The following is an 18,256-nucleotide window of genomic DNA, read 5'->3' on the forward strand; positions in this document are numbered from 1 at the left end:
GAGATGATTCCATCAGACTGTCAATTATTTGGAAGCCTGCACTCACAAACAAAAAAATCTCCACACCACAAGCCAGGCAAACACCTGGGCACAAACAGATCCCTCCTGATACCTCCAGCTCAAACACATCCCAACCAGGCACCCAGACAAAACCTAGCTTCCGAATAAATGATAGCCGTCCATTTACTTGGAGCCAAGCCGCACTAAAAGCCTCCAATACAGGAACACAATGTTGTCAGCCAATCAAGACACAAAAAAGCCACAAAACAGACAGAAGATATTAGAAACACCAATCAAGCAGAACACGGCAAACTCCAAGACCAACAAACACAGACCAAGACTCCCAACCAATCAGGGTGAAGAAAAAACCATTCTGGCACAGCAGTAGGCTAGCACCAAACTTAAAACAGAAACGGCTGTGAAAGTCTGACTCACAGACAGACACAATACAGAAGCCTGATGATGGCAGATGAGATTCTGCTGAAATGTTGCTTCAACTTTAAAAGCACAACTACAATGACGTGGGAACATACCCGAACAAAGCTGAATACCATACATATAAATACCCGCGAAAACTTAAGAAAACACACATATATATATATATATATATAAGCGAAATACCACTCAGGCATCATCACAAAATCTCCAGAACCGTAAAGCCTACAAACTTGAAATTTGGCATGTAGGTTCCTCTTGGCTTCTAGGTGCTCACTAAGAAAGGATTTTTCAAAATAACCATCAGAGCATTAGTATTTCCTATATTATTATTATTAACACACTCTGATGCCAAGGTGTTCTACTCCCCCTCCCCACCTGAAAAGAAATTTCTTCCAAATGCAAAACACAAGCAGAGGAGTTTCAGTTTCAGAGCACCAAGCAGCTTTAGTACAGAACAGTTGAGCTAAGCCACTCCCAGGCTCCTTGCTGTCTCCTTGCTCACACAGCAAATACTGTTTCAGTTTCCAAACAGCCCTCAACTCTCTCACGCACTGACAGGATGCTAGCCAGATGAATACCGATGGAAGCTGGTAGGCAGAGGCAGAATTTTTCTCCCCCAAAACTAAGCCCGACCACATAGTTTCGTAGCGAAGCGCGGGTATCCAACTAGTAATTATATATAATGATATTCTTCAGTTTCTAATTTCTACCTTGGTTATGTACCATTAGTAAAACAAACCTCATGTTAAAAAATATTCTGTCTTTTTTCTCCTTTATCTTTAAGATTTTAACCTGTCCATTTCCACACAGTCTAATATTTTTTAAATTATGTTGTCATCTGTAGGGATGTCCTCGTTTCCCCAATATTGTGCAAATACAACTCTCACCCCTGTCAACACTTGCAGGGAGGTTTTTCTTAAGAGATGAAACTCTGGGGAGGTTTTACAGGTTACCCCCCACTTACAACCATTCGTTTAGTGACTGTTTGAAGTTACAATGGCACTAGAAAAAAAAAGTTTAAAATGTTTTTCACACAATCCTGTGGTCAACGGGGATCAAAATTCAGCCACTCGGCCATTGGCTTGTACTTATGACGGTTGCAGTGTGGGTCACGTCCCCAGTTCGGAGAACCAGCCCGCCCACTCACTCCTTACCTGGCATGTGAGCCATCCAACTTGCTTGTCCGTCCGTCCCCTGCCCCCCCAACCATCAGCTGTTCTGGGAGATTTAGATTAGCTAGAAAGCAGGAAACTGTTGGATTTCTTGCTTTCTAGCTAATCTTTAGATCTTCGACTAAGCAGAGCCGAACCTTCCTTCGGACTGAAGGTTTTATTGTTCAGTGCAGACTCAGGTAGCTGATGGCAGAAACACAGATCTCTAAGTGAATCTGTGATTCTGTGAGCAACTCAATCTGCCTGGTTTGGGATAAAAGTTGCTCTTTTTTTTATCCAAAATTCAATATTTATATAAATATTTATAATATTTATATACAAGCCATGCCCACCCAGTCACATGACCTCCAAGCCACGCCCCAGTCAGCAAGCAACGCCCACCCAGACACATGACCAAGGCACACCCGCAAACTAGGCCACACCCACAGAACTGGTTGTTAAAGAAATTTGAATCCCAGCCCTGGTCGCGTGATCCTGTTTTGCGACTTTCTGACAAGCAAAGGCAATGGGTTCACTTAACGTTACTAATTTAACAACTCCAGTGAATCACTTAAAAACCATGTCCCTAATTTAACTGCAACTCGCACAAGTTGCAAAGTGGGGCAGAACTCACTGAGCGACCGTGACGCTTTAGGAACAGAAACACTGCGCTCCATTTTGGTCTTAAGTCAAGGACTCTTGGATGATTTGCCTTCTCCAAGCAGCTGTTGTGGGGTTGCAATCGCCACTCGGCCCAAAAGCTGTGAGAATGAGGAACTCTGGAGCAGGCAACCATAGTCTTTCAACACTCTTTACTTTGGAAACTGAGACCAGCTTAGTTGGCTTCTGAAGAAATTCTCTTCCCTTCCTTTTAAAATTGCCAAAGGACGACAAAAACACAAAGGAGGAAACCGAGGTGCAGAGCGGAGACAGATCAACTCCGCGTTGTACAGGAACTTCATCGTGGGAAGCGGGAAAGCGTGAGGAAAAAGAATACAACGTAATCCTACAATCCTACCTTGATCCTGTGTGGGGTGGGTGCATTAAAACAGAGGGGATACAATCAAGATCAAGGGAGGTACTAATACCGCTCTATAAAGCCTTAGTAAGGCCACACCTAGAGTCCTGCATCCACTTTTGGTCACCACACTATAAAAAAGAGGTTGAGACTCTGGAAAGAGTGCAGAGAAGAGCAACCAGGATGATGAGGGGACTGGAGGCTAAAACATACGATGAACGGTTGCAGGAACTGGGCCTGGCTAGTCTAGGGAAGAGAAGGACCAGGGGAGACAGGAGAGCAGCCTTGTAGTATTTGAGGGGCTGGAGAAAGGTAACACAAACAAAGGCAACACAGTCAAATAAGCAAGAAGTGTCCCTTTAATACCTCCAACTTTGCCCCCAATGTCCAGGTTACCTCCGGCTGGATTAAAAACACTCCCAAGAACTGTCTAAGTGGAGGAAATTCAGTTCGAAAACAAAGTACACACAAACTGTAACTAAAAATCCACACAAATCATGCTGCAGCAATTAACTTGACAGGGCAGGAAAAGGAATTGCAGACTTGAAAGGCCAGCAAACCACACACAGTTGGGAAGACACCAGGAACCCGGATAAGCCTCAACAATACAAGATAAATTCACGATTTGCTCCCAACAACTTGCTGTGTGCAGCTTCCTCTTTTATACACTGTGTTCCCAACTGCAGCTAATGAAGGGAATCAGGGCCCTTTCCTCCCCGCTAAGGCATGCAACTCATGTTGCTCCCTTCTCTGTTCCTCCCTGCGTGCCCTAGGATGAAGAGGGGGTGGGCCCGGGTCTTCCTCTGAACTCCCTCTCCCTTGTACTCCCTCTCCTCTGCTCTGCCCAGCCGCACTTTGCCCTTCCCCAGTTTCTTCCACAGACAACAGAGCCACACTGCCGCCCCGTCGGCTGTTCGGCTTCCTCCTCCGAATCAGAGTCTGGCAGGGGCACAACAGCAACTTTTAAGACTCGTGGACTTCAATTCCCAGAATTCCCCAGGCAGCATGCTTGAAGAAGGGTGGGCTTCAACTTCCAGCATGCACTGGCTGGGGAATGCCGGGAATTGAAGTCCACAAGTCTTCAAGTTGCCACATTTGGAGACCAAAGTCAAACAAAGAGAAGGATCCTGAGTGACATGATAGCAGTCTTAAAAGGTGCATCAGACCTTTCTAAAAGCACACTAACAACATTTTAAACCACACTGGAAGGCATTTAAAGGGGATTTTGGTGGAAGCATAGAAAGAGATAGTGCAAGTAACTTAGATTGGAGGTACGGGGGAGGATGCCTCAGCAGCGTTGCGACAGGTTTAGCAACACAGAAGCACAAAGTTTTGGGTTTCCCCTTCAGGAAGCCGTAACAGGAAAACATGGAACTGCTGAGATCAGAATGGGTGGGAAACTGGGGGCCACTCACCCTCCCCATCAGGGTCTGCAAAATGCTGGCGCAATTTTTCTGGCCCTGAGAAAATTGTGAATAGTTTTTTAAAAAAATGCCCTTTAAGCATTTTGTGGGTTTGTTTTAAAATTTCCTTCGTGTTCCTGGTCTGCAAAATGGGGATATTCGTCGACGGCTTTTGTGTCCAAGCTTCTTGCCGGGAGTTTATTTTTGCTTTCTTCTTCAAGGCAGCCGTTCTGAATCTGAAATGACTGGTCTTGATATTTGTTCAGTTTTTCTGGAGTAAAACTGAAAATCCTGGAACTGCGTTTGATCCCCAGAATTGTGCTTCAGAGACTAATTTAGTTTAGTTTAGTTTATTGCCACTGCACCTTGTACAACAAAATCAAACCCCATCTTCAGTGCACATCACGACCATGAAAATAAACACAAACTCACATCCTTCACACTCCACACATTGAATTGAAAAACCCCGACACCGCATCAACGCTGGACAATACAGTGGAATTCAACAGAGTTACTGCCCTGGGATAGAAGTTGTTTTTCAGCCTGTTTTTTATTATCCTGTACCGACTGCCAGATGGTAATAGTTTAAAAAAAAGGGGTGCCCAGGATGAGATGGATCTTTGAGAATGTTTTATACTTTAACTCAGCGAGAGCTGTAAAGCTCTTCCAAAGAGGGGAGAGGGCAACCCGTGATCCCCCGAGGGGCAACGACGTTCACCCTCTGGAGCACCATCCTATCTGCCCCTGTGCAATTGGCAAACCCTACAGAGGTGCAGTGAGTTAAGATACTCTCTCTGGTGCAGCGGTAGAAGGTCCCCAGCAGTTTTCCATTCGGTTGTTGTTTCCTGAGAAGCCTCAGGTATTATAATCTCTGCTGGGCACTTATGACCAGGGCTGCAATGTGAGCCCCCCAGGTCAGGTCCTCTTTTAGGGTGACACCCAGAAACTTAAAACTGGCCACTTGCTCCCCTCGGTCTCCCTTGATAAGCAAGGGCTGGAGGTCTGATCTGTTTCTTCTATATAGTCCACCATCACCTCCTTGGTCTTATTGGTGTGGAGGACCAAGTTATTGTCTCCACACCACGAAAGCAACCATTGGTCCACCTCATCTTGGTAGGCAGACTCATCCCCCACTGGAGATGAGTCCCACCACTGTTGTTTCATCTGCAAATGCAGGTGGTCCTTGACTTATGACCACAGTTGAACCCAAAATTTCTGTTGCTATCTCAAAAAGACATTGAGACTCTGGAAAGAGTGCAGAGAAGAGCAACCAGGATGATGAGGGGACTGGAGGCTGAAACATACGATGAATGGTTGCAGGAACTGGGCCTGGCTGTTCTAGTGAAGAGAAGGACCAGGGGAGACAGGAGAGCAGCCTTCTGATATTTGAGGGGCTGCTCCAGAGAGGAGGAGGGGATCAGGCTATTCTCCAAGGCACCTGAAGGCCAGACAAGGAATAATGGATGGAAACTGACCACAGAGAGATTCAACCTGGAAATAAGGAAGAATTTTCTGACAGTGAGAGCGATCAACCCATGGAACAGAAGTTGTGGGAGCTTCATCCCTGGAAGCTTTCAGGAAGAGACTGGACTGACATATGTCAGAAATGGTGTGGGGTCTTTTGCTTGGGCAGGGGGCTGGACTATCAGATATTGGTGGGCTTTCCAAAGTCAATGCAGGAAGTCACCCTTCATGACCGCATGATTCACTTAACTAGATGGGAATCCCTTAATTAACAACCACACCTGTAAAATCAGGCACAATTGAACTCAACTGCCTTGCTTCCCAACAGAAATGTTGGTTCCAATTCTGGTGTAAATCGAGGATTACCTGTATCCTCCAATGCTGGAATTGGTGCCATAAAGAATCTGTCTCCTTAAGCTTATCCAGCTTTTTTTTTTAAAGCCATGTCAATCGATTTAGTGGTCATGTCTGGTGGCAATGAATTTCACAGGTTAATTTTTCCTAGGCTGAGAAAGATACCTGGCGGCACATTTCTATCCTAAATCTTCAATAAAACAACCAGGCTCAAGAGAGCACCAAGGACCCCACAGCCTTCAGTATCCTAACTACTCTTCCTCTTTCCACATGGTATTCTCTTCTGTCCCTGATGGTGTTACCTAGTTGGGTAATGAAACATCTGCAAGAAAATGACAAAGGACCCCACCATTGGTGCCCTCCTCCTTCTCCTCTCTGCAAAATCCACTCCCGCCTAGCACTGATGTTGTTCTCTAATTGGGTAGCAAAACGTCTGCAAGGAAACAACTGAGCTGTCATGCATCCCTGTCGGAGTCTGAATCAGAGGAGGAAGACGCACCATGTCAGGCGGTGCTCCCTTCAAAATTCAAGAAAGAAATACTTAAGACTCCTTAGATTAGAGAAAAGGTATCTTTTACTGAATATGATGTGGTAGCAACCATAGAATTCTGAGAAATTAGGCGCACAGATCACATATACAAAGTGATGGAAATGTTCCCACCCCCCATAGTTCAAATGATTCTTCCAATTAAAAGTTCTGAATATGATCATGTGGACATCTTCAGGTGGTGATGAGGCCTCTGTCCGTTGACCTTGGCATATTTTGATAAAGGTTTGCAGATGCGCAGAGAAAAGAAAGCTAAGCGAGAAATAGAAACCTAAAAGCAGGAATTTATACTCCCTTCCCACTCCTCATTTACACAACACAAGAATGTAACACCTCCAGCTCGCTTCCCAGACTTTACCTGATCCTCCTCCCCCCCGTTACTTATGGCAGCCGAAAGATGCAAAGCAATAGTAGAAGATCTTGAAGGCTGACACACAGCTGACAGGGAGTGGGAGTGTGGCTCCATTGGTTGTGGAAGAAACTGTGGAAGAGCAAAGTCCGGCTGAGCAGAGCAGAAGTAGAAGGAATTGGAGGAAGACCCAGCCCCACCTAGCGTATGCAGGGAGGAATGGAGAAGGGAACAACGTGGGTTGCATAGCTTAGGGGGGAGGGGGAGGAAAAGGCCCTGATTCCCTTCATTAGCTGTAGCTGGGAACACAGTGTTTAAAAAGGGAAGCTGGGCGCAGTAAGTTGTTGGGAGCAAATCGTGAATTATCTGGTATCATGGAGGCTTATCTGGGTTCCTGGCGTCTTCCCAACTGTGTGAGTTTCGCCGTGCTTTCAAGTCTGCAATTCCTTCTCCTGCCCTGTCAAGTTAATTATTTCAGCCTGGTTTGTTTGGGTTTTTAGTTACAGTTTGTGTGTACCTTGTTTTGGACTGAATTTTCTACAGTTAAAGACTGTTTTTTTTTCCTCCAGCCGAAGGTAATCTGGACATTGGAGGCAAAATTGGAGATAATAAAGGGACTCTTATTGCTTATTTAACTGTTTTGCCTTTGCATCACGCCCCTTTGGGTCATCAACACAAACTCCGAGAGCACCCTGGACACCTCAATTCAACCTTTATCGTTACAGAAACTTGCTTTCCAATTTCTCTCATCACCTACAACAGAGGTCTCCAAACTTGGCAACTTTAAGACTTGTGGACTTCAACTCCCGCAAGTCTTAAAGTTGCCAAGTTTGAAGAGCCTACATATTATATATCGGCTTTGAGAAAGTTAATGTGAAGATAATAATGAATAATATAAAATAAAATAGGTGGTAAGCTGAAAATGGAAATAATAAAGAATTGAAAATATAAGTGAGGATGAAATGTTTTTGATATTGAATGAATGAATTGAAATATGAAGTGAGAACTTACTTAAAGATCAGTGGAATAGATAATGATTTGATACGAAATTAGATAAGAAAGTTAAAAATGCAATTATGACTACGTATAAATGTTGTAACCTGGAATCGCGTTGCTCACTTGAAGAGATACTAAAAAAATAAACTTTATAAAAAAAAAATATTTGGAGAGACTATAAGTAATGTGAGATTGCACCATCTCTGCAGGGGCTGTATTTTAACCAGGCCAAACCCAAAGCCTTGACCCCAGGACCTCCCAGCCTTGAATGTTCCTGGGGGAAGTTTCCATCCAGGTGAGCCACATGGAGAATGTCAGAATCATCACTTTCTCTTTAAGTTGGGCATTCCCCGATGACTGGACAGGGCAGGGAAGGGGGCACCCGGTGTACACTGGCACAAAATCTGCCAGCCTGGGATTAACACGCCCAGCAACTGGTCTGTGCAAGACCGCCCAACCCACGGGAGGAGCAACGAGAGAAAGGGGTGCCTTACATATTTTGCACGCTCTGCCAGGGGCAAGGATCCCCAAAACCATAAGTCGCTTTTTGCAAATCCTGGGGAAGCTACCCAACCCACGGTCCTCGCCCGAGCTCTGCCTGCTTTTGAGTTCCCAACGTCAGATAATCAGAGTTGGAAGGGACATTATAGGTCAACTAGTCCGACCCCCCGCCAAAGCAGGAGACCCTACACCATTTCCAACAGATGGGAGTCCAGTCTCTTCTTGAAAGCCTCCAGGGATGAAGCTCCCACAACTTCCAAAGGCAACTTCTGTTCCATGAGTGGATGGTTCTCCCTGTCAGAAAGTTTCTCCCTATTTCCAGATTGAATCTCTCCTTGTTCAGCTTCCATCCATTATTCCTTGTCCGGCCTTCGGGAGCCTTGGAAAATAGCTTGACCCCCTCCTCCTCCTCGCTGTGGCAGCCCTTCAAATATTGGAACCCCGTTCTCATGTCTCCCTGGTCCTTGTCTTCACTAGACTAGCCATGTCCAGTTCCTGTAACCGTTCTTCGACGTCTTAACTGTGCGTTTCAACGCGTGTTGAATGTGGACACAGTGCCCACATTCACACAATACACACTAAAGTTGGCAAGTTTGGTTGTCTGCTTTGGTTGGTTGGCTGTCTTGGGGAAAGAGAGTTTTAGAGTTTGGTCCACTCGTAACTCAAAGCATTGTCTTCAAACTTGGCAAGTTTAAGACGGGTGGACTTCAACTCCCAGCACAGCTGTCTGGGGAATTCTGGGAGTTGAAGTCCACCCGTCTTAAAGTGACCACATTTGAAAAAACAGCAGTCAAAGGCGGCGCAAACATTAAAGATTTTTGTGTTCAGTTTGTGTTATGGGAACACAACTCGAGAATTTAGGCTGCAGAAACTTCGACAGTTCAACGGGCTCATCCCAGGCCCGCAAAGACTTTTCCAGACCGCAAAACCAATACCTGACACAGCAGAAAAGCTGCAAACGCTTTCATAGGTAAGCGAGGCCTGCCTGCATCCCTGGGCCCCAGTTTATATCCCTGATTTTAAGCACTGGGGAAACAGTCAGCAAATGTATTTTATTGGGCTGGGACCCTTTTTCGTTCGGAACACGCTGAGCTATTTTTAATATTTGTAAATATCCAGAGCTTTTTTTTCCCCCCTCACCCGCCTTCCTTCAAAAATCATGCTTCTACAGCTGCAAAGCCAGCATTCCAGAAATTTTTTTTTTCTTTTCTTTTCTTTTGTGAATTAATGACGCTGGCCGGCCAACAGAGTTGGCAGACGCCTGCGAACACGGAATAAAAGAGAACAATGGGCTAACTCTGGATGCGACTTTTCCAAAGGCAGATTTAACCCACACTGGTTTTTGCACCCTCTATTCCGAGGCGGTTTTCTAATGTGACTCACACCAAATAAAGTAACAATTGATTTTTGCAATGGGGAAAGAATCCCAGTCAGATTTATACGTTTTTTGTTTTTTTCTTTAGATGTTCAGACTTTCCCAGCTGGGTGGGGTGCAACCGGACATCGTGAGGCCAATGAGAGAGAAAAATTCAAGCATGAAGCCGCGGAGAAGGAGGGAAACCCATCTTCCAGAGCTGGGCAGGAGAGGCGTGCGATGGCGCAAGCGAACTGCCAGAGATGGGCACAGGCTGGTAGGGCAAAGCCAAGCTCCGGCAGACAGCCACGCCCAGGGTTTGCAGGGATTCAGAGAGAATTCCAGTGTAGTTAAATCACCCAGGGGAGCGGGGACTGGCATTACTCAGAAGCTTTTGCAAGACAGCCTGCTGACCTCCGACCCCCCCCCCCCCCCTCCCAACCCATGCCAATTCAGAGAAGGCCCAGGAGAAATTTCCCAACCATGAGAAGAACCGTTAATCCGAGGAAGGAGAAGTTGGGGGGGGCTCCATCAGAGAGGATTTGTAAGGGATTGCACAGCCATTTGTCTGACCTACCGCAGAAAGGGTCTCCTGCCCTCCCAGGGGCTGGACTAGAAGACCTCCAAGGTCCCGCCCAGCAGCTGAACACGACGACTCACAATTCCCCACTGGCTGGACCCCATTCACAGAACCACCAATGAACTGAAGCTGAATTTGCCCACCGCTGGGCGGGGACGGTTGTGAAGTCAGCTGCTTTGCAATGCCGCTAACCAGGTTTTAAGTCAACCTGGCACCATAAGTGGATGGAGACCCCCCTCTCGTCCTCATATCCAGCTCTAGGCCTCTCTAAACCAGTGTGGCAGACTAAAAACCAGCTGCATGATCAGTGAGCCGGGCAGCACATAAATTAAAATACTGTATATAAATAACCTTTTAGGAATGGCGCCTGCTGCTGGAATAGAAGGTTGGGCTACAAGACCTTCAGAGGGCCCTTCCAACCCTGTGGTGCTGTATCCTGCTCTGCCTTGACCTCCTGGGCACTGGGAGGGCACCGAAGTGCCTCTTTCGGGCTGCAAAGGAAAAGGTCTCCACCTTTTTTCCATGGCTGGCTGGGGAATTCTGGGAGTTGGGAGTCCACCCAGCTTAAAGCCACCAAGGGTTGAGCAGCAGTGATTCTAGTCCTCAGGATCGGAGTCAAAAAGACCCTCCTTCCTCCCAGCTGCCCCCTCCCCGCCCACCCTGAAACCTGGAAAGCTAAACCAGTGCTTCTAGTCCTCAAGATCAGACCCTCCTTCCTCCCCACTGCCCACTCCCTGCCCTGGATCTGGAAAGGCTAAAAACCGTGGTACTAGTCCTCAAGAACAGGCTCCAAAGACTCTCCTCCTTCCCCCTTGCAGCTGGAAAGGTAGGAGCAGTGCTTCTAGTCCTCAAGATCAGAGTCAAAAGACCCTCCTTCCTCCCAGCTGCCCCCCACCCCGCCCCGCTTGCACCTGGAAAGCTAAAATCTGTGGCTCTAGTCCTCAAAATCAGCCCTCTCCCTCTTTGCTGCCCCCTCCCCACCCTGTGCAGCTGGAAAGCCAACAGCAGTGCTTCTAGTCCTCAGGATCAGAGTCAAAGAGCCACCCCTGTTCTGTTGCCCCCTCCCCATCCACCCTGAAACCTGGAAAGGTAAAAACAGTGGTACTAGTCCTCAAGATCAGACTTCTCTTCCCTCCTTGCTGGCGCCCTCCGCATCCGGAGAGCTAAACCAGTGCTTCTAGTCCTCAAGATCAGACCCTCCTTCCTCCCCACTGCCCACTCCCTGCCCTGGATGTGGAAAGGCTAAAAACAGTGGTACTAGTCCTCAAGGTCAGACTTCTCTTCCCTCCTTGCTGGCCTCCTGCCTCCCCCACCCCGCCCCGCCCTCTTCACCTGGAAAAGCTCAAAAGGTGCTTCTCGTCCTCCAGGCCAGATTCAAAAGACTCTCTCCCCGCCCCCGCCCGCCCCCGCAATTAAAACCAGCCGCAGCGCTCCTAGTCCTCAAGACCAGCCGCTCTCTTTCCCCCCACCCCCTCACCTGTTGAGGAAGGCGTTGCCGAAGGCGTTGAGCTTGCGGAAGGGGCGGCGGGGGTCGACCACCAGCGCGTTGCCCGGCACGACGCCCTCGCTCTCGCCGCCCATGACGGCGATGAAGGAGTCGGTGGTGGGCTCGGGCCCGATGCGCATGCCGGGGAAGTCCTGCTCCAGCAGGTGGCGGATGAAGGTGGTCTTGCCCGTGCTGTACTGGCCCACCAGGAGCACCATGGGCTTGCTCTCCCAGTCGGCCGGCTCCAAGGCGGGCGAGTGGAAGTCGTGGAAGCGGTAGTGCTCCTCCAGCGGCAGCAGCTTCCCGGCGTAGAGCTGCTTCAGCCCCTCCGAGACGGTGCGGAACAGCTCGGGCTCCTTGCGCCGCCGCGCGTCGCGGCTCACCCAGCTGAACATAGCCGAGCCCAGCCCTGCCGCGGGGGAGAAGCAGCCGGTCGGTCGGTTCAGTCCCAAGCGCAGAGACACCCCCGCCCCGAAAGCCGCCCCGCACGTACTCGCCACGCGCCCGCCGGCGCCGTCCTTTATAAAGCCTCCGCCCGGGACACGCCCCGCCGGATGGGATTGGCTCCTACCCGGAGCCCACGCCCTCTCCGCCTTGCCTTGCCACACCCCCCCAGGGATGTCTCTCTCTTATAAAGCTCCGCCCTCGGCGCTAATTGGCTTTCTCCTGGCGGCCGCGCCCCGCCCCTTTTAAGCTGATTGGCTTCTGCGGGGCGGCCCCACCTCTCCGTCTGTCCGCCACAGCACGGGGAATACAAAGTTTTCGTCTGGGTAACACCCCCCAGCGCTAATTGGCTCCTGCCAGGAGGCCTAATCCTCCCTGGAGGCCCTCCCTTTATAACGCCACTTCCAGGGGCACGCCCCTCTCAGCGCCCATTGGTTCTTCCCAGACGGCATTGCCACCCACCGCGCCTCTCCCCTTGCAAAAAGCCTCCTCCCAGGCCACGCCCCCTCAGCTCTGATTGGCTACGCCCATGGGCAGGCAAGTTCCACCCCTCTTAAGCTGGCTGGGGAATTCTGGGAGTTGAAGTCCACATATCTCAAAGTATGCTGGCTGAGGAGTTCTAAGAGTTGGAAGTCGACAAGTTTTAAAGTTGCCAAGGTTTTGGAGACCTTGTAAAATGCATCATGGGAGCCTTTGTAGTTCCTCTGAATAAGGATGCGGAGACATCCCAGGCACTTGGAGGGGCTCCAAAAAGCCAAGATGACAGTCGCAAAGTTCCACCACTTTATGACAACAAATTACACACGTTGGTAAAACAAGAAAGAAACCGAGCATGGATCCTGCTCTCGTGCAGCCACGTCCACCACCCGCCATCTTGACTTTTTGGACCCCCTTGGACTACCCTTCCATTTGGGACTAAGCCTGGGGTTGGATTTTTTTCCCTGCCTTCCAAATAAAACTCTTCTTCTTGCATTTTGCCTGTTGAAGAATTCAGGCCAGCACGCTTTCCTCTTCCCAACAACCCTGCGAGGTGGGCTGGTGCAAGGCATCCATAAGCTTTTGTGGATGAAGGGGACCCAGATCTAGATTCCCCCAAAGCCATGCCATGTTTTGTTTGTCTGTTCTCAACTGTTCCCAAAGGGGCCCTTGAAGAGGCCTGCAATCATGGCTTATGAGATCCAGGCCTATCTGGGCTGCCGTTTTTGACTTTTTTGACCCTCCCGCTCTTGCCCTTTCGATGGGCAGGGGAGCCCCCTGACCTGAGCTGCCTTCGTCCATGTCCAAATTCCGGAGCGCCCCGGACTGAGACCCCTGCATGACAACCTCGGCAGTTGAACCGCTGGCCTGAGATGGAATTCCTCTTTGTGAACCGGCCTGCGGGTTAGCAGCTGAGGTCAGCGGGTTCCAGAATGGCCGGAGCTGCCCTGGTGTAAGATGCTGGCTTGCTGGATACGTCCAAGGCAGGGCAAACCACGTTAGAAGCTACCCAAAGAGCTACATGAGGATGGGGAAACACTAGTCGTTTCTCTTCCCCAACGCCTTCCAAGGCTGGGAGATTGCAGTCTGTCTTAGAGTCTTTCAGACTTGTGGACTTCCAACTCCCAGAATTGCCCAGTCAGAATACTTTAAGACGGGTGGATTTCCACTCCCAGAATCCCCCAGCCAGTATGCTTTAAGACGGGTGGATTTCCACTCCCAGAATCCCCCAGCCAGTATACTTTAAGAGGGGAGGACTTCAACTCCCAGAATTCCCCAGCCAGAATACTTTAAGATGAGAGATTTCCACTCCCAGAATCCCCAGCCAGTATACTTTAAGAGGGGAGGACTTCAACTCCCAGAATTCCCCAGCCAGCAGTTTTAAGATGGGGGACTTCCACTCCCAGAATCCCCAGCCAGGATGCTTTGAGATGGTTTTCGACTCCCAGAATCCCCCAGTCAGGATACTTTAAGAGGGGAGGATTTCAACTCCCAGAATCCCCAGCCAGCCTCCTTTAAGATGGATGGACTTCAACTCCCAGAATTCCCCAGCCAGTATACTTTAAGAGGGGAGGACTTCAACTCCCAGAATCCCCCAGCCAGGATGCTTTGAGATGGTTGAACTTCGACTCCCAGAATCCCCCAGTCAGGATACTTTAAGAGGGGAGGATTTCAACTCCCAGAATCCTCCAGCCAGCCTCCTTTAAGATGGATGGACTTCAACTCCCAGAATTCCCCTGGCTGGCTGGGGAATTCTGGGAATTGAAGTCTACAAGTCTTAGGAGACCTCTGGCCTAGTGGGTTGGCACTTGGAGCCCCTCCAATCAGAGGTGGCTTTCTTGGGGAGTGGTATTGTTTCGAAGCAGAGCTTGGAATTACAGGCGGTCTTCAACCAACCTAACAAGCATTCATTCAGCAACCAATGGCACTGAAAAAAAAAGAGACTTATGTCTGGTCCTCATAGTTATGACTGTTGCAGCATTCCTGCGGTCACCTGATGAAAATCCAGGCGCTTGGCATTCATTTGTGACCTTTTCAGTCTCCTGGGGTCAATCCGGTTCCCCTTTCTCACTTGCTGGCTTCTGGCAAGCAAACTCAAGGAGGGAGACCAGTTCGTTTAACAGCAGCAAGGTTCACATAACGGCCGTTATGCCAATCAAACAGAAATTGGGCTTGTTAAGTCGAGGACTTCCTGTATAGGTAGTCCTCGACTTACGACCACAATCGAGCCCCAAACCTCTGTTGCTAAGCAAGGCAGTTGTTATGTTCAATTTGCCCCACATTTTACAACTTCTCTCCACGGTTGTTTGAAGTGAATCACGGCAGTTCTTAAAGTTCAGTCGCAAAGTCACTAAGTGAATCTGGCTTCCCCCGGGACACTGCGCCTGCCGTAAGTGTGAGTCAGTGGCCAAGCCTCCGAACCCTCATCATGTGCCCAATGGGGATGTCGCCACGGTCGTAAGTGTGAACGATGGTCGTAATAAGTCACTTCTTTGCAGTGCCGTTGTAATTTCGAACGGTCACTAAATGCAGCTGTTATAAGTCGAAGACTACCTGTACTCTTGGGGACTTTTGGGGGGTTGGAGGCTGTCAGAAAGCTGGATCCTGGAATTTGTGGGTGGGTGGGGTGATCTCTTTGTGGCGGTGCGGAGGCGTTGCTAGGTAGCGCCTGGCCTGTTTTCCTTGCATTCCGAGGATCGGAGCCAGAAATTCCGACCGGCCGCATCAGGGGCTCCAGGCAGAGGCCGGCCAGGAAGCCAGGAAGGGAAGCTGGGCTGGGGAGAAAAAGGAAAAGGATGAAATTTTCCTTCCAAATATGGGAAAAGCCACATCCCGACAAGTCCCAGCAGATCAGCTTGCACATGTTTTCCACTGCAAGGGAGGGTGCAGAAAGGGGGGAGGGAGAGAGATTAGATAGATAGATAGAGAGAGAGAGAGAGAGAGAGAGAGAGATAGGTAGGTAGGTAGATATAGACAGAGAGAGAGATGGATGATAGATAGATAGATAGATAGATAGATAGATAGATAGATAGATAGATAGATAGATAGATAGACAGAAAAATAGATAGAGATATAGAGATAGGTAGGTAGGTAGATATAGACAGAGAGAGAGATAGATAGATAGATAGATAGATAGATAGATAGATAGATAGATAGATAGATAGATAGATAGATAGATAGACAGACAGACAGACAGACAGAAAGACAGATAGAGATATAGAGATAGGTAGGTAGGTAGATAGATATAGACAGAGAGAGAGATCGAAAGATAGATAGATAGATAGATAGATAGACAGACAGACAGACAGACAGACAGACAGACAGACAAAGACAGAAAGACAGATAGAGATATAGAGATATAGAGATAGGTAGGTAGGTAGATAGATATAGACAGAGAGATGATAGATAAATAGATAGATGATAGATAGACAGAGACAGACAGACAGATAGAGATATAGAGGTAGGTAGGTAGGTAGGTAGATATAGACAGAGAGAGAGAGATGGGATGATAGATAGATAGATAGATAGATAGATAGATAGATAGATAGATAGATAGATAGAGACAGAAAGACAGATAGAGATATAGAGATATAGAGATACGTAGGTAGGTAGATAGATATAGACAGAGAGAGAGATGGATGATAGAAAGATAGATAGAGATAATAGATAATGATGATAGCTAAGCTATAGACAGATGATAGATAGATAGCTACAAATAGATATAGATAGCTAGAGAGAGAATGATAGAGATAATGATAGACAGATATAGCTAAAGAGAGAGAATGAGAGTGAGATATGATATAGAGATAGATCGATAGAATATCTTTATTGTCATTTTGAATATATACTAGTTGGCATACATTAAAAATGATGTTTCATTGCATGCAGCTTTTAAAGGGTCACCAACTCCAACTTTACACTACACAAACATGACAAGATAAATAAGTAAATACAGCGGAAGAGGTGGCAAATGAGAGGGAAAAACCCAAAATAGCCAGAATGGTGGTGAAGGGCACAATTGGGGTGCTTCTGCCAATGTGGAGATGGCTACATGTGGGGAGAATCAATCCAAAGTGCCCAAGTTTATTCCAACCACTTGGCACAGGAGACGGAGTCAGGGGTGGCATTCAAATTTTTAACAACCGGTTCTGTGGGTGTGGCTTAGGTGGTGGGCATGGCTTGGTGGGCATGTTATTGGCAGGGCATGGCCAACTCAACATCACTCACATCGAGGCACGCATCTCCTCGCCTGGCCTCTCATGACTGTGGGAATGCTGCAATAGTCGTAAGTGTGAAAAATGGCCATAAGTCACTTTTTTCAGTGCCATTGTAACTTTGAATGGTCACTCCACACAAGCAAAATGCCAGCAAAGGAGGGGGAAAATACTCCAGAGAGGTTCCAGAGACAGGAAGTCCAGTCCTGCCAAGAATGTAACGGAGTTAACAGAGAGGCAGTTTCTGTAAGCAACCCCAGAATGTTTCCTTCCTGCCTTCCTTACAGGATTAGCCCAGTAATTTCTTCTAAAAACTGGTTCTCCGAACTGCTTAGAATGTTAACAACCGGTTCTAGGTGCAAACTGGTAGAATCCCACCCCTGGAGGGGGTGCTCCAACCAGTGGGGGCATTCAATTTTTTTTACTACTGGTTCTGTGGACGAAGCTTGGTGGGCGTGGTATTGCTTGGTGGGCGTGGCAGGGGAAGGATACTGCAAAATCCCTCTTCCCTCCCCACCCCACTAACCTGTTCTCCAGCACCATTCTCCCATGCAGGGCAACCAAAGAAGACCCAGCCGATCAGCTGGGACTCAATGGGAGGCAGAGAAGAGACGAGGTTGGCGGGGCCAGTCAGAGGTGGGATTTATGCTGGTTCTCCAAACTACTCAAAGTTTCCGCTACCAGAATCCAGAACCAGCTGGATACCACCTCTGGGTCAAACCCTAACCCCTTTTCACTCTCTACTGGGGTGGGGTGGTTGCAGCCCCCCCCCCAAAAAAAAATTCCATAGGGCACCTCGGGACACTCCCGCAGCCTCCAAGGAGCTTTCATTCCCCAGGAGTTCTCTGTCTCGGCCCATCCAAGAGCGGAGAAGGGAAATTTGGATGGCAGCCCTCCACATCTGGACTCTCACCTCTGGCCCTTCAGCTGCATCCGTGCCAGGTGACGTGGTGCCAGCGCAAAGAGATCCCAGCTGGAAACCCCTTTTGAGCAAAGGCAGCCAAGCTGAGGCTGTAGCCGGCGGGAAGGAGATGAAAGTCGCAGCCGGGGAGGGAAGGAGGCTGATCGCTTTAGGTGGCCGCCCGCTGCAACCTCAGGAGACCCCAAGCTGGCCCAGATGAGACCCCGAGCGAACAATTCAGAGCCGTGTTTCTCAACCTGGCCAACTTTAAGAGGGGTGGACTTCAACTCCCAGAATTCCCCAGCCAGCATGGAGTTGAGGTTCTCTCCCTCCTTAAATCCTGCTGGCTGGGGAATTCTGGGAGTTGAAGTCCATCCCTCTTAAAGTGGCTAAACTTGGGAAACACTGATTTAGAAACAGATATAGATAACGGGTAATCAGAGTTGGAAGGGACCTTGTAGGTCATCTAGTCCAACCCCCACCCGCCCAAGCGGAAGACCATACACCATTTCTGACAAATGGCAGTCTATTCTCTCCTTCAAAGTCTCAAGTGATGGCGCTCCCACAACTTCCGAGGGC

General features: G+C 48.6%; 1 protein-coding gene across 1 annotated transcript in view; it reads right to left on the reverse strand.

Moving 5' to 3' along the window:
• The window catches only part of EHD1 (EH domain containing 1), a 33,685-nt gene extending 21,550 nt beyond the window's left edge, over positions 1-12,135 (reverse strand). Inside the window, exon 1 of the mRNA XM_026717675.2 lies at positions 11,633-12,135. Coding sequence (XP_026573460.1) covers positions 11,633-12,036 — 404 coding nt within the window. The 5' untranslated portion in view covers positions 12,037-12,135. The remainder of the gene's footprint in view (positions 1-11,632) is intronic.
• Positions 12,136-18,256: the final 6,121 nt, after the last annotated feature.

Source organism: Pseudonaja textilis, chromosome 16 (genome assembly GCF_049901715.1).
Source record: "Pseudonaja textilis isolate UNSWEBS1 chromosome 16, rPseTex1.2, whole genome shotgun sequence".
Classification (NCBI taxonomy): domain Eukaryota; kingdom Metazoa; phylum Chordata; class Lepidosauria; order Squamata; family Elapidae; genus Pseudonaja; species Pseudonaja textilis.